Raw genomic sequence first — 16,523 nt, forward strand, 5'->3', positions numbered from 1 at the left:
ATAATGCATTAAACTTTCATTAAACAACAGAAGATGTAACATAAAGCCCAAATATACATAACTAATAACAAAAACTATTAAAAAAAACATGATTATTTAAACAAAATACTTTCAAATGTGGAGTGTCATGCAGGGAATTCTGGGAATATCAGTTTACAGTTTTTGACTGTAAATTATACATTGATTTGTTATTTTTACTTCTAAAAACTGTAAAATGAACAGCATTTTACTGTACAATTACATGAAATGTCTGCTTAGATATTTTACAGTTTTCCCTGTATATAGTACGGGAACTTATTGTTAACCTATTAACAGTTTTTTTCCGTCACGTTTTTACAAAATTTTACAGTTACAATTTTTTACAGTGTACCTTTGTGAGAGTAAAATAGGTTCTCATGTATTTCATATTTTAATTGTAATTCGTGGTTCTCATGTAATTCATATTCATTTATTTGTTTATTTAATTATTTTTTAACCTGATAACCTCTGGAATATTTGGTTATATGGAGGCCCGTCTCCACCACATAAACAAAACATAGAAAAGAAGAAGAGAGACATTTTAAAATATAGTCACAATTGTGATAATGCTGTGAGATATTGCTGTGATTTACAAAAAAAAAGGAGAAATAAAATCACAATCGATCGTTTAGTTTACACTCGAAGTAGATTGGTCCCTCTAAGCGAGATCCCAATTCGTCGGTCCTCCGATGTGACGTCTCCGTTCCCTCCTTCAGGGAACGAGGGTTACATACGTAACCGAGACGTTTTTCACTGTAAATTATACAATTACTTTTTCTTTTTCACTTCCAAAAACTTTACTGTAAAATGACATTAAATGTAATTACATTTATTCACTGAATGTAGTATGGAAACTTACTGTTAACCAGTTAACAGTTTTTTTACTGTAGCATTTTTACAGTCTTTTACTGTTAAAATCACAATCATTTATTACAGTGTACTATTCAAAGTTTAAGGTCAGTAAGATTTTACTTTTTTTATGTTTCTTTATTTGATTAATTACTCAAGTAAAAACAGGTAATATTGTGAAATATTTTGACCATTTAAAATGTATAGTTTTTGTAGTTTTTGTGACAACTGTGATACGTGTGACATGATAATATGTGATTTTTCAGGATTACCAGATAAAAAGAAAGGTCAAAAGAACAGCATAAATGTCTGTAGAATAAAAGAATAAGAAAGCAGACGGACACCAAACTTGTATAAAAAACATGAAAAAAAAAATACAGGGATACAAATTCTCTGTCTGGCTGTGGAACCAATAGCATGTTTAAGTTATTCCTATTGGCGAACAGCCTTCACGAAAAAGAGAAGTCGTATTTTTAGCATATGAGACATTTACACATGAATTAGTGACTTAGTGAGTGTACAACAGTCAAGAAAATGATTGTTTTTCTTATTGTTATCTCATCAAATATACGTGTAACAAGTAAGTACAAATAAGTTTTCATTCAGCAGTGCAATATTATAAAATATTGTTTACTATATTTCAAACCTGTGCAGTTTAAAAAATAGTATCACGTATTTTTTTGTTGTGCTTTACTTGTCTTCTTCCAATCCATTTCTTATTTTATGCGTAACTCTAGCAAAATTTTGAGATTTATTGTCTGCAAAGGTACTTTACAAAGTATCTCATTTTAAGGATGTTCACATTTTTGATTGGAAAAACAGATAAAAATATATATTTTTTAATGCTATAATGAATACTGTTCTATTTATTGTTGTGTTTCTTGTGCTGTATTTGGAAAAAATACACCTTTTCTTTCTCTGTTATCATTCACTTAATATTATTTGATTAGTTTAATGGTCCATTGTGAAAGCAGTCTGTATGAAAGAATCTGGAAAAATGTGAAAACAAATAATTTGGTGCCTTATGAATAATAAAACTCACAAGTGTTGAAACTTCTCTCTGTTTATGTGCTGTAGCCTGCAGCGAATCATCAAAACTGGTGGTTGGACAGGTTGGGGATATAGTTACTCTTCCCTGCAAATATGACATTATCACTAATGGCCTATTGAATGTTTGCTGGGGGAGACATCAGTCATGGTTCAGCTGTGAGAACACTGTTATCTCCTCCGATGGCTTGCAAGTGACCTACAGAGAGTCACGTAGATTCAGTTTGGCCAGTGGACTGGAGCGAGGGGATGTTTCACTTACCATAAAGGCTGCTCAAAAGAGGGACGCTGGGATGTACGTGTGCCGTATCGAGATCCCTGGACTTTTCAATGACATTAGTTACAATGTCTATCTGTTTATTAGCAATGGTAAGTAACCGCTCGGTTTGATATCAATGTTGTTGTGCTGACACTGTGATGATGTACAATACTCCTGTTCTTCCATAAAAGGACTGGATCCAAAGAGAGTCCTCTCAGAGACACAACTGATTCCTGCAACAGCAAATCAGGAAAAGCAAGGTATGAAAGTGCTTACTTTTGCAGAAGTGCTTCTCAAGTGGTCTGTAGGACTACTTCTTTTGTTGCTGATGTTAAAAGTCACCTAAAGATGTAATTTACTCACCCTCAAGTTGTTACAAACCTGTAAGAGTTTCTTTCTTCTGTTGAACATGAAATAAGGTATTTTGAAGAATGTGTGTAAACAAACAGTTGCTAGCCTTTGACTTCCATAATATGAAAAAAATAAAAAATACTATGCAAGTCAATGGCTACCATCAACTGTTTGGTTACCAATGTTTATTTTGTGTTCAACATGATGATGACAAAATTTGAGTGATCTGTCCCTTTAAATATTTAAAAGTGACATTAAAGACATTTATAATGTTCTATTTTAAATGAACGCTCTTCTTTTGAACATTCTATTCATAAAATAACCCATAAAAATTTTAAGCAGCTGTTTTCAACATCTTAATGTTTATTGAGCATCAGATCAGCATATTATAATAATTTCTTAATAATCATGTAACACTGAAGACTGGAGTAATGACTGTTGAATAAATTACAATTTAAAACTTTAAAGTTATTTTAAATTGTAACAAAATTTCATAATATTTCTTCTGTATATTTGACTGAATAAATGCAGCTTTGTTTTCAAAAACATAAAAAACAATAACCATCACACTTTTTTTCCTGTATTTCCATTCATTAATTTAATTGATTAATTAATAATCCATTAACCAACACATCTATTTACCACATTATTAACCATAATTTATAATATGAATTACCAATACTAACATAATAGGAACACAATGGTCGGAAAACATTTCACCAGTGGTCAAAAATCATTATATACAATCAAATGTTTAAATAACCCTGACTAACCATTTTTTTGTTTTAACACAGTCTACTTTGTATCAGACCAAACCACACTCATTACTGAGCTTTATATCATATCAGATAAGACAACTGCAGGTATGAATATAACCATGACCACGTTTAATCAACATTGAAAGTGATTCAGCAATATAAGACAATGTATGAAAAGAGTAAATATAAACGTAATGATTTATTTCAGAAGCTACTGACATCTACATGGAGGAAGCCGTTGCAGTGGTCCATAGTGAGGTATTACCCAGTTCTGCATTTGCTGTCAATCTGTATTTTGTCTTGAATATGTTGTAGGTCATGTATGTATGCATATTGATTTGATTGGACCTGAAGAAGGTGTTACATACATGTTGTGTCTCATTCTAGGATACAATGGAAACATTTGTCATAAATACTGTAAGAGTGGGGGCCATTGTCTTCATCCCGGGTTTAATCATTGCACTTCTATTCAGTAAGTATAGCAAGTAATTACATTTAATGGTTTAGCTCAGGAGAAATATTAAATACTTGTAAAAAAAAAAAAAATTTTAAAACATAAAAAAGCTCATGAAATCTCTCAAGAACATGTATAGATCACATTTCAATCTAAACTCAAAAGAGAGTAGATAAGAAGTTATAATTAGTTTTTATTTATTTTTTTGCAATGTGACTATTTTGATGAAGCATAATTTTGAAAATTACATTTTGTATTGTCGAATAATATGTTGTAATACATTTTTTTTTACGAAGGTCTCAGTGGTCATTCTCATTGTCATTTAAAACATTAATGTACTATTATGTTACACTATATAAAGCCATAGAAGAACCATTTTTGGTTCCACAAAGAACCATTCAGTCAAAGTTTCTATAAAGAACCATCTCTTTCTTACCTTTTTATAATCTGAAGAACCTTCTTTCGCCACGGTTTATGGAACCGTTTAGATAAAAAAGGTTCTTATGGCATCGTGAAGCACCTTTATTTTTAAGAGTGTAGGGGGGTGAAATATGCATCTTTGTCAGGTTGTCAAACCCCAACAATTATATATATATATATACAGTATATATATATATATATATATATATATATATAGGGGGTGAAATATGTGTCTATTGAACATTTTTATTTAATGCATGAACAAGAAACATTTGCTCATTCCATATGGCTGTGTGGAAACTTCTGCAGATCCTCGTGCTGCATACAGCTTTAGTTTGGCTCTCAGAATGTGCCTCCATGGCTGAGTGGAAGTGAAAGAGGTGACTCACGGCCCGTTTTGCTTACTGTGCATTAACTATCTGAACGCTTTGCCCTCAGGACTGCGGCACTCCAGAGAACACACCAGCTGCATGAGAATATAAAATCTAACAGCCTTCCCGGCCCAACAACCACACAAAGGGATATGGTGTGATAGTTCTGAGGTCACTATGACTGTGTAAAACCACATGCATGGTGACATGGATTTTTTTTCTTGTGGTTTGTTCTCAGTGTCTAATATTTATAAAATAATTGATCAGTTATTAATCTGAAGCTGAGATCACTTATTTACATTATTGTGTTGTTGTTTTTTCACTGTATAGGCTAGCCTATGAAATGTTTGTTACTTGTATCTTCATTTGTAAAGTCTTTTTGTAAAAAGCTTCCAAACTCTAATCTAATGTCATGCATCTCTTAGAAATCCATTACTAATGTCCAAACTCCACGTAGGATTGAAGTGGGATTAAAGTTTTGAGCGTTCGGATTTATGGTCTGTTTTATCATACAATAGCGGCCTCTAGTGTTCAATGAAGTTGCATAATAAATGTCGACCTAAAAGTTTTAATAATGTACAAAAACTTAAATCTTAATAAAAACTCGCATGTGATGTTTAGTGGCGTGTGTTTTAATGTTAACATGTTTTCACAAGTCTCTCTTTCGTTATTTGAAGTTTGCCACAGAGTAGTAGGTCACATCTGGAAGTGAAACTCTAAAAAAGAAGTCTGACTGCACATTTAAGAAAAGCTGAGAAGGTGTCATGTGCATGTTGACTTCCGCACAAAGGGTTATCATGTAAGAAGAGACATGAGGTTGTCTTGAGCATTACTTGCAGAGAGGGAGAAACCTTTTCATCATGAATGATCTTCACAGCTGGTTCTTTGCATCCTGGGTTCTCTGTTATCTCACAAGTGAGTTTCAGATTTATACTGAAATGTGGTTACAACCAGTAATTTGTGAAAGTGAGGAAAAAGATTTAAAATTAATCTTTTAAAATAAGTTTTATTTATGTACAGTAGTATTTAATTGTGCAGTAACCCCTCAAATCATTTTATGCGAACAAGGCACGTTATCTAGAATTGTGTAGGCTATGTTAACTTCATAAATGTTTGATATAGATTTTGTGATGTAAATATAAAATTCAAGGTTAGTAAAAAAACAAGCTCTGTCTCTCTCTCTCTCTCTCTCAGTTTCTAAATGCAGCGACGTCATTGTACAGAGTTTCGAGGGGGAGCGTGTCATTTTGCCATGCAAATATGACAGCAAATATCATGGAAAATGTCACATATGCTGGACGATAGGAGACATTCCCAATATGGGTTGTGGTAATGAAATTATTGGAAGTGATGGAGATAAAGTGGTGAGGAAAATAACATCCAGATACCAGCTGGCGGGAGAAATACAGCATGGAGACGTGTCTCTGACCATCTTAAACATAGAAAAAAAAGACTCTGGCAAATATGGATGCCGCATACATGTGCCTGGACTGTTTAATGATGAGATGTATTACGTCCACTTGATTGTTAATGACGGTAAGTGTTGAAAGCATAGCTTTCCAATGCCAAAACACTTGAAATGACTAAATCCAGTGATTTAATTGTTTACAACAATCATTCTGCTAGTCTACTACTCCTATTTCATTTTATTATTTATTTATTTTTAAATTTTGGGGTTAGTAGAACGTTTTTGTTTTTTAATACTTTTTTTCAGCAAGGATAAATACAATTTTAAATTGTAGTAATATTTCACAACATAACTGTTTGTATTGTATTTTTGATCAAATCAATGCTCTTACTGACCCCAGACTTTTGAACGGTTACAGTGTAGATGTAGAAAACGTTCAAAAAAACAAGATATAAAAAAAGTAGTACAGTTTTACATTGGAATACACTTTCTTCAAAGCACTCATTCCAACAACATGGAAAACTACATCCATGTCGAGCAGCACATCTGAGCATGAAGCTACAGGAGTTTTCAGCAGTGCCATGACAGAGGGTACTTGTGTGTGTTTATATGTGATTTTATATTATCTTTGTGAATCTGTCATGGCTGAATGATGAAAACATACCACACTAAAAACAAATCTAACCAAATCTATAAAGAAGGTATTTTTGGTGATGATAATGAACAGATTAATAAAATTGTATCTGCCATCATTCCGTCATCACAGATTAGATCACTGCTTAGTAAATTCAGTCCTGTCCGCCGTTTTCTTGCTCATGTGAACGTTTAAAAAGGAACATTGTACATCCTGTTTCAAAGCACCTGGTCCAACCACACCAGAGCCTTTGGTAACTATTTATAACCTCTGAATCACAGACCACTGAAACTTCAGGAGGTATTTTGATTTTAACCCTGGCAGTGAATCTATAATGACTGAAGAAAAGCTTTCATTTCTGAATAACTGATTTCAGTTCTCATTATCTGTAATCTATCATTATTAATAATGATCGATTTTGGCAAGTCAGAAGTATGCACTTGCATGTTGTACAAATATTTAGTCATTAATGGTCTCTGCTTTTTAAATTGGAAGAACATTATATGTGACATTATCCTTTTTTTGTAGTAGAAACGAACACAACACAAGAGAGTGCTTCATTCGCCTTTTCAACAAATCCTCCAAAGAGCAGCACTTTTGGACTGTGGCTCTCCGACACAACATACGGTATAAGACAGCAAATCATTTTATGATATTTATAATTGTGTGTAACGATTGTGTGTATTTGTGAATATGCTGATTGAGCATTGTGTTTTCATTATAACAAAGAAACCTCATTTGATCATCGTGAATCATCCTCCATGGAAAAAAAAGATAATGTGAGTATGTCACCACAATAGAAAGCCTCAGATGTTTTTGAAACATATTTGAAAGAATGATCATTTGATATCTTTATACTGATTTGTGTTTTAAGGTAAGTACATCTGCGGTGATTGTGCCTGTCATCCTGTTACTGCTGGCTTTGATAGTCATTGCTGTCATTCTGATATGTGAGTCCAACGTGCATTCGGTCAATTCACATTTTTATATCTCACAGCAATATCCGTTGTGTTTATTAATTAGAAAATGAAACTGTGTTTATATTTTCAGTGAAGCAAAAGAAGAAAAACAGAGCTGCGGTAGACATGTAAGTCAATCCTGGAAGGGATTATTATACTGAATTTAGAAGGATTCAAAACATTAACTCCAAAATTATTTTTTATAAATAAATCTAAACGATAAATAAAACGATGAAAACAAATGGGAATTTACTGTTGGCATGATACTGCTAAAATACCACATACTACCATTCAAATGTCAGGGGTCAGTAAGATTTTGTTATTATTATTATTATTATTATTATTCAGCAAGGATGCATTAAATTGATCAAAAGTGACAGTAAAGACTTTTACTTTGTTACAAAAAAAGTTCTGTTTCAAATAAATGCTGTTCTTTTGAACTTTCATGGTTTCCACAAAAATGTTAAACAGAACTGTTTTCAGCATTAATAGTAATTAAGAAATGTTTCTTGAGCAGTAAATCAGCATATTAAAATAGTTTCTAAAGGATGTGACACTTAAGACTGGAGTAATGACTTTTTTTTTTTAATTTGCCATTACTGAGATTAAATTGAATGGATTACAATTTAAAATACATTGCAATAGAAAACATTATTTTAAATTCTAATATTTCACAATATTGCTGCTTTTACCAAGGCTGCATTTATTTGATCACAAATACAGTAAAAGACTTTCAAATACATTTAAAAAATCTTACTTACCCCAGTCTTTTGAACAGTAGTGTGTCTTATAATCTTGAAATCATTTAGGTAATAATATTGTGGATATTATAATTAAAAACTAAATTAAGTGATGGGTGAAATGCATAGCAGCATCAAAGCAAGTACAGTATGATTCTTCCATTAGGTCACCTTATATGTCATGGGCATTGCTGGTCATTAAACAAAATGTTTCTCATAATTGTTCTCCCTCAGAACCCAGAACTCAGAGAACTCTGTCATCTACAGTAACTCCGGCAGCAGCGTGGGCCTGTACAACAGAGAGATGGCTGTGGAAAACGTCTATCAAATACAAGCTGAAAATGAATATGAACAGTGGCATTAATTCACATTTACTATTTACCTTTAAGTTGATCAATGTGGACTTCTTGCCTTCTGTTGTATTTACACTGTGTTTATAATAATGTGACAGCTATTGCTGATCAGAGGAATTATTGCTCTGGACTAACCTTACTCTGATGTCTAGCGGCTAACATACTGCAACACTATATCATTATTAAAACTAATCCAAGTTGGAATGTTTTATTTACCACAAATGAGTTTTCGCACCACAGCTGTAAATTGCTCAACCTTTCACCACGTTTCACAGAGTTTACACCAATTCAGGGCTGCGAACGTGCTGACGTGGGTTCAGAGAAGTGATCAAACCGAATACAATAGAAAGTAGATGGTAAAGAAGGTAATCGATATTCAATAAGTTGATTAAAAACAGTCAGATCAGTGTTGATATCACATTTTCCATTGATAACGACAGATAAAAATGTTCTTGGGGGGGAAAAAAATCATATTTGTGATTCATATTTGCTAACAATCATCATGCAGCTTCACACCTCTTATAACACTCATAGTTCACACCCAGAAAACTTCTTTCCACCATAACAGTCCAAAAACTTTTGATGAACTACCATGCAATTTTTCAGAAGTATGAAGAATTATGTTCTGCAATGTGTGTACATACAGAGGAAAAGATTTGTGCAAATCAGTAAAATCAATACATTTCGACAGATTTGAGCATACATTATTTCTGTTTAAAAGTTTGGGCTTAGTCAGATTTTGTCAAAATTGCAAAAACTCTTATGCTCACAAGGCTGCATTTATTTGATCAAAATGCAGTAATATTGTTAAATATTATTACGATTTAAAATAACAAGGGTTTTCTATTTGAACGTATTTTAAAATGTAATTTATTTTCGGCAGTCATTTCTCCAGTCTTCAGTGTCACATTATCCTTCAGAAATCATTCTGCCGATTTGCTCAAGAAACATTTTTTGAGCAGCTGATGTGTGATCTCTCCTTAGTACTCGTGGCCAGTAATGCTAAAGTGAAGTAGTTTTACTTTTCTGTAGTTTTTCAATAGATACGATTCTTTCTTGCTGTTGTGCTTATTGCTGTATTCAGTAAAGAAAAATTAGCCATTCCAGGGAAAATACATGGATTCGATATTAGTATTGTAGCTCATTTGAGAAACAATTTAATACTATTTGTAAGCCTCCTAGATAGTTTAGCCTAATGAATGAGCTGTGTCTGCATTGCCACACAATCCTTATGTCACAATTCAGGCTCAAAATACCTGAACAGTCTAGCTGTTCAAGCTGAATAGTCTAACTCTGTCAGTGTTTGTTCAATATTTAGTCAGTTCCTTGAGTCTGATGAAAAATTAGCTGGTTAATTATCCTAAGTTCCAGCTGTGACTGCCTGAACATTTGTGGCACTTTGTTTACCAACAATAGCAAACACATGTGCCACTATGAACATTGTGTGCTGTGTGCAGGCCCACTGAATCATTCATGGAGCCTGTTTAAAGGCACGTAGCTAAGATATCCAGATAAAACTCACACACAATGGCCCTGTTCTTCGCCACACGACTCCACCTCCAGACGAGGACTGCAGATGGGTCAGTGGCCCTGTCCTTCTTGGAGATGTCACAGGCGCAGAGCTGGAGAACACAGCCACTCTTTCACATGCGCTCCTCTGCATAACCCTGGTGCCTCCCAGCACGAGGCAGTGTCGCCTGAACTCCACTCTGGCTGTTCGGAATGGCTGCTCCTCCCTGGTTATCAGTACTACGCTGGATCCTCCTCCTCAACATTTCAGGCAAGAAATGCACTATAAACTTAAAACATTATGTCAGTGTATTATGGGGGATTTACCTTATAACAGATGTAACAGAAAATGCACTGCAAATTTTTTTTAAATATATTGTTTTCCAGTAAAAATATTGATATATGATATACTATAAACAAAACTTACAAAACAGCATGAGATGGGATTGCTTTCAGAAATGTTATAGAAAATACAACCTCCATTTATTTTTATAACCCCAGTGGAGTAACCCAGTTCATTTCTTATTTTAAGTGTAATCTGAAAATAAACTTAATTTAGGATATATTTATTAAAAGATAATTAACTATACACTGTAAAAAAATATATATATTTTGAATTTTTTCATGCTTATAAAATAATAAGTAAAACATAAGAAAATAAAAGATAAATAATAAATAAAAATACATTTAAAAAACAAAAGGATTTGGCGAGATAGTTAAAAATCACACACACACACAGACAGACATGGAATGGATAGATAGATAGATAGATAGATAGATAGATAGATAGATAGATAGATAGATAGATAGATAGATAGATAGATAGATAGATAGATAGATAGATGGATAGATAGATGCCAAACAAAAACCATAAAATTAAAGTAAAATATTGTAATTCAAACAAGGAAAAATTTGTAAAATAACAGTTTTTTCTGTAAAACCTTTAATGAAAATTTCTGTAAAATTATTGTTTTTGCACTTTATTTCAGTTAAGATATTTTACTGTAATTTTACATTTTTTGTTTGGCAGTCGTAGCTGCCAGTCTTTTGACAATTTTTGTAACGATTTCTTTTTACAGTGTAGATAGATCGATTTTATGTAAACAAATCTCCTATTCTGTTCTTATTATCTTGTTCTTTGGATTTAAGATGTTTTAATGGAAAACAAGTCAAAAACACTTATGAAAAATTATATATAATTTATAGAAATGTTTGTTTTTGACTCATTTTATCTAAAGCAAATGTTATAATTTTTCAAATAGTTTTTATTATATATTTTTTACTAGTTCATTATATAAACTAATGCAATGTATTTGCTTTCCTTTCTATATGAACCTTTTGTTTTGCTTTTTTTTTTTTTTCTGTAAAACCTTTAATGAAAATTTCTGTAAAATTATTGTTTTTGCACTTTATTTCAGTTAAGATATTTTACTGTAATTTTACATTTTTTGTTTGGCAGTAGTAGCTGCCAGTCTTTTGACAATTTTTGTAACGATTTCTTTTTACAGTGTAGATAGATCGATTTTATGTAAACAAATCTCCTATTCTGTTCTTATTATCTTGTTCTTTGGATTTAAGATGTTTTAATGGAAAACAAGTCAAAAACACTTTATGAAAAATTATATATAATTTATAGAAATGTTTGTTTTTGACTCATTTTATCTAAAGCAAATGTTATAATTTTTCAAATAGTTTTTATTATATATTTTTTACTAGTTCATTATATAAACTAATGCAATGTATTTGCTTTCCTTTCTATATGAACCTTTTGTTTTGCTTTTTTTTTTTGGAATTTGTAATTTATTACATGAACTAATGAAGTATATCCACATTCATGTCCAAATGAGATGTTGTTAAAATGTTTCCATGCAGCTCATGGGTCCTCCGTGTTGGCGTTTCTCGTGACGGAGGGCAGCACAGTGATTTTGTCGTGTCATTACTCAGTGAAGCACCACGGCTTGAGCCACGTCTGCTGGGGACGGGATTGTGGAACGTTCTGGTGCAACGACATCATCATACAAACAGATGAGTATGGCGTCATCTCCAAAGTCTCCGACAGGTACAAGCTCATCGGAGACATCCTGTCAGGACAGATGGACCTGGGGATCCAAAAAATACAGAAGACAGACAGCGGGCCGTACTGCTGTAGAGTGGACATAGAAGGGTTTTTCAATGATAAGAAGGTGGCCTACACGTTGAAGGTCATGAAAGGCAAGTCATGCAGATGCTTTAAAGTTGGATCAAATTTGGAAAGATTTGTATTTGAATAAATCTTGATGTATTTTCATTTTTGAAGCTCCAACAACTGTGCCTCCAACAACCACGACCCCAATTATTACAGAACCACTGGAGACACAGACAGGTGAGGTGCATTGAGGCAGAAATTATTTCAAAAGTTATTGAAATATGCATATGCATTTCCAGAACAGAAATCTAAACATTAATAAAGCCAGGTTCAATATAGATGGTCCAGAATATAGAGTTTGTTGTATGTAAGTGAATACTTCTTGTTTTAGAGCAGGAGAAAAGCTAAATTTGAGAACACTACATTTAAAAATGTATTGTTATTGAATTCCAAAGACATATATAGATAAAGTATAATAAAATAAACACTTCAGTGTTTATTGAGTGCAGTCTGAAAGAACTCAAGTTATGTGAGCAAAATAGCCCAGATCTCAACATTTAAAAATTATGGTTTTGCTTATAGTGTCTTTCCTTAGAAATCATTTCTGCTGACTGCTTTTAACAGCTAATTACTTTATACATCATTTGCATCAGTGTCATGCAAGTTTTCTTTCCTAGGCCATTGGTTTTACCATTCAGTCAAACCACAATATATGATGAATCACCAGTTGCATTTCAGTTGCACTTGTACAAAGTCTTACCGTGTCATGAGAGACCACATAGAGCAATAACTCAAATGTCAGAGACCCTTGTGGGTAGATAATGGTTCTCACGCATCAGCCGGCATGAGTAGCAAAAGCGATGTCCTGAGTTTCGCTCTGAATTTCCTAGTGTCTTCACTCTCAGATCAGTCCAGAGGAGCAGACTCATCATTCTCTGACATTTCCTGGCAGAATGTAACCCATGTGCATTCTGGGGCTATGGTGAGTTACTGCTGCTCATACACAGTATGTGGAAAATGAACACATCACTGTTAAGATTCTAATGGAACTTCCTCTATACACAATTATCATTTTAGTCAATGTAATTATCAAATACAGTAGTCAATTCAATAATAAATACTGCTGTTTAAATCACCGCTCTCCATGTTAAAAAATATTGATTATGTATCATTATACATAATTACGAATATTTAAGAATATTGTGAGTAATGTTATGAGCAAGCTTATGAGTCATTGTATCTTGCAACATATAACTGCCAGCATGCTGTATAAAGTTTGTTACATCTCACTTATCTATCACTTATATACAAACTATTTTAAAAGTTTGGGATCAGTAAGATTTTTTTTTTAAAGAATGTAATACCTTTATTCTGGATGCATTAAATTGACCAAAATGTTCAGTAAAGACAATGTTACAGACAATTTCTTTCAACTAAATGCTGTTTTTTTTTTTTTACTTTCTATTCATCAAACAAAATTGATTGATTTTTAACATTGATAATAATTAGAAATTATTATTATCATTGATTTCTGAGGGATCCTGTGTCACTGATGACTGCTGAAAATTCAGATTTACATCACAGGAATAAATTACACTTTAAATGTATGAACATAGATTATGGCTGTTTTAAATAGTAATAATTTTTCACAATTTTATTTGATTTTTTCTGTTTTTTAATCAAATAAATGCAGTCGAACTAAAGGGTATACGTATAAATAGCAGGATGGAAGTAACATTTAAATCATTTTGCTGAGGAATTGAGACTTTTTATGACATCTGTTTATATAACATTGTTTTTAAACTCAACTGAAAACACAAAACGCCACTTAAAATGATGAAACTCTTGTAAATTTGTGATTTAAAGATGGAGGAGCCGATCTCTAGGATCACGCTACAGATAAACATCCCGGTTCTGTCTCTGTCTCTCAGTCTGCTCCTGCTCCTCTTGGGAGCGCTGGCCCTTTTAACCTTCAAACGTACGTATAGCACTCAGTTATGAATCTACTGGACGTTTGTTTAATGAAAATGCTATTATTAGTAGGTTAAGAGTATACATGTATCTTTACTGAAATTAGTGTATATTCTTATTCAGGTGGCTTTTATGGGAAGGCCTTTGACAGTGGGTGGTAAGTGCGTGTGATTCACTTTGAGAATACCACAGTGCCCTTTGTATAATCAGTATAATCACAATGACGGCTATGTTTTCAACCTCAGTTTCTCAAAGGAGCCCCGACACATTATTTATGAAATACGCACAGGAAGACCAGTGGAGGAGAACATCTACACCCTGGAATAGACACAAAAACCACCTGTTTTTTTCCTTAATACATACACAGACATGTACACATCTTGCAAGTCTTTAATATTATTCATTTCTGATTTGAGAAGGGGATAGTTCACTCAAAAATGGATGGAACTAGGGCTGACATATTCCAAAAGGGTGTATTTTATAAGTAGATAAAGACAGACTTTTCATTTTTGTGTGAAGTATCCCTTCAAGAGTGAAAACTCCTGTATAATTGTAAAAATATATGTCATACACATTTTTTCTTTACATTAAACATTTTATTTTAAAATAATAAATCCGGAATATTTACTACTATTTTGTTCATTTGTCCAGCTAAACACACAAATCATGTACAAATCTGATCACTTCTCACCACCATTTCCATCAGATCCGGAGGGCTGTTTGACCCACTAATGTATTGGTCAACAGAAAACTAGTATCTGATCTTCAATTTTAGCAGTCAGGGCTCCTGAGTTGAGTTAAAGGGGTCATCAGATGATAGCAAGAAAATGTAGATAGTACCACTGAAGAACCTTTGTCACTGGAGACAGTAAGTGTCAAGTGTAAACATCAAGATACAGAGGAAATGGAGAGAGCAGCTGGTGCCATCTAGGGGATGCCATAAAATATAGGGAAAAAATGTGAAATGGATTTATCAAAAAACACATAAAACCTCTGAAATGAAAACTGAATTGAAACACATATAGGCCTGTCTCTGAAATATATCACTTGGCCACAGACAATATCCAGTAGGGACCGAGAACTCTGCAGCTGCTCTGTTCCTGACGTCCTTGACACGTGTTTCTGTCCTGTGCCACATGAAAATATGATTTACTACTTTATCTAATTTCTTCATACACTTAATATTTCCACCAGAAACGTGTGTCTATGTGCTTATTAGGTTTTAATCAAATGACTGTATATTTGAAATCTTGTCTTTTTGTTTGTCATTTTGTAAAACACTGATGTGTTTTGTATCGATTTAAGTGTCAGTGTCATCCTGTGATGTGCTGTTCTGTCAAGTGAGTAATTTGTGACCAAGTCTGTCATCAAATCAAACTCCTGCCTTTTGTGTCTTCCAGTAATGTTAATAGAACATTTGTTTATTTAGTTTCATATAGTTATCTTGGCCTTTCCAACATTTGTAGTTGATCATGGTGGTAACGGTGCAGAAGCTTTGCAGTGATTTTGGATAATACATCAGGCCCACATCTGTAAATTCAACAAATCAAGAGTTATACAAAAACACGATAATATAACTTTTTTTCTTCACTCTCAGACAAAATGGTACAAAGCTGTCACTGAGCGGTACCCTATGCAAAAGCTAAAATTATATTACCCATTAGTACCTTAAAAAGGTATAGGTACCTATTTTGTACCTATTGTTGAGAGTGTTGTTAACATTTAATAATTAATAATTTTCCCCAAATAATTTTGTTTAATTTTTTAGATGTAAAAATCATGAAACGATCTACAGTTTTTAATGTGGAAGTGGTTTCACTATGTCATGGATAACATATAGGACAACATTTGTAAGACACACACACACACACAGGATATGTTTGGACAAAATTTCAGCTGGAGAGACAATAAGCAAAATAAGCTAATGATGAAAACTATCAAGCATAGTGACACACAATAGTTCAACCAAACAATAATGGTAATTCATAAAGGCTACATAAACAAAAACACAAACATTTTAAGCTCCCACCTGCATCAATGATCAGTGGATCACTGCAGATATCTTTAAACAGCCCTGAAGATCAATGATTAATCTATTCTTAGAGTGTTCCTTAAAAACACAAATTAAAACGGCTAAAGTAGAAACTTACTTGGTTCAGTGCAGTATACAAATTGCCTAATAGTGCTTTATGGTGTAAAATTAATTGCCAGAATCCCCCAGTATTTAGTCAAGTCAAGTCAAGTCACCTTTATTTATATAGCGCTTCTAACAATACAGATTGTGACAAAGCAACTGA

The 16,523-nt window shown here is 33.0% G+C and overlaps 3 protein-coding genes across 7 annotated transcripts; all 3 read left to right on the forward strand.

Moving 5' to 3' along the window:
- The first annotated feature begins 1,378 nt into the window (after window positions 1–1,378).
- LOC107590114 (hepatitis A virus cellular receptor 1 homolog) lies at window positions 1,379–4,674 on the forward strand. The gene is made up of 7 exons (XM_016278725.1): window positions 1,379–1,447; window positions 1,945–2,283; window positions 2,365–2,433; window positions 3,319–3,387; window positions 3,491–3,540; window positions 3,670–3,754; window positions 4,595–4,674. Exons 1-7 carry the CDS (start codon window positions 1,402–1,404, stop codon window positions 4,636–4,638), a joined length of 702 nt encoding a protein of 233 aa, XP_016134211.1. The 5' UTR covers window positions 1,379–1,401; the 3' UTR covers window positions 4,639–4,674.
- Window positions 4,675–5,313: 639 nt separating this feature from the next.
- On the forward strand, window positions 5,314–9,175 carry LOC107590115 (T-cell immunoglobulin and mucin domain-containing protein 4-like). 4 transcript variants are annotated; one of them, XM_016278726.1, is made up of 8 exons: window positions 5,314–5,442; window positions 5,722–6,063; window positions 6,434–6,526; window positions 7,098–7,196; window positions 7,299–7,348; window positions 7,444–7,519; window positions 7,620–7,656; window positions 8,503–9,175. In XM_016278726.1, exons 1-8 carry the CDS (start codon window positions 5,388–5,390, stop codon window positions 8,630–8,632), a joined length of 882 nt encoding a protein of 293 aa, XP_016134212.1. In that variant the 5' UTR covers window positions 5,314–5,387; the 3' UTR covers window positions 8,633–9,175. The 4 variants fall into 4 exon arrangements, with proteins under 4 accessions (XP_016134212.1, XP_016134213.1, XP_016134214.1 ...); XM_016278727.1 differs by having other exon boundaries at window positions 7,101–7,196; XM_016278728.1 differs by lacking the exon at window positions 6,434–6,526.
- A 1,067-nt stretch (window positions 9,176–10,242) lies between these two features.
- LOC107590117 (T-cell immunoglobulin and mucin domain-containing protein 4-like) lies at window positions 10,243–14,743 on the forward strand. Of its 2 annotated transcripts, none has more exons than XM_016278730.1 (7): window positions 10,243–10,401; window positions 12,003–12,341; window positions 12,427–12,492; window positions 13,146–13,237; window positions 14,122–14,233; window positions 14,350–14,383; window positions 14,472–14,743. In XM_016278730.1, exons 1-7 carry the CDS (start codon window positions 10,344–10,346, stop codon window positions 14,551–14,553), a joined length of 783 nt encoding a protein of 260 aa, XP_016134216.1. In that variant the 5' UTR covers window positions 10,243–10,343; the 3' UTR covers window positions 14,554–14,743. The 2 variants fall into 2 exon arrangements, with proteins under 2 accessions (XP_016134216.1, XP_016134218.1); XM_016278732.1 differs by having other exon boundaries at window positions 13,161–13,237.
- The last annotated feature ends 1,780 nt before the right edge of the window (window positions 14,744–16,523 follow it).

This window comes from Sinocyclocheilus grahami, unplaced genomic scaffold (genome assembly GCF_001515645.1).
Source record: "Sinocyclocheilus grahami isolate Dianchi unplaced genomic scaffold, SAMN03320097.WGS_v1.1 scaffold124.1, whole genome shotgun sequence".
Classification (NCBI taxonomy): Eukaryota; Metazoa; Chordata; class Actinopteri; order Cypriniformes; family Cyprinidae; genus Sinocyclocheilus; species Sinocyclocheilus grahami.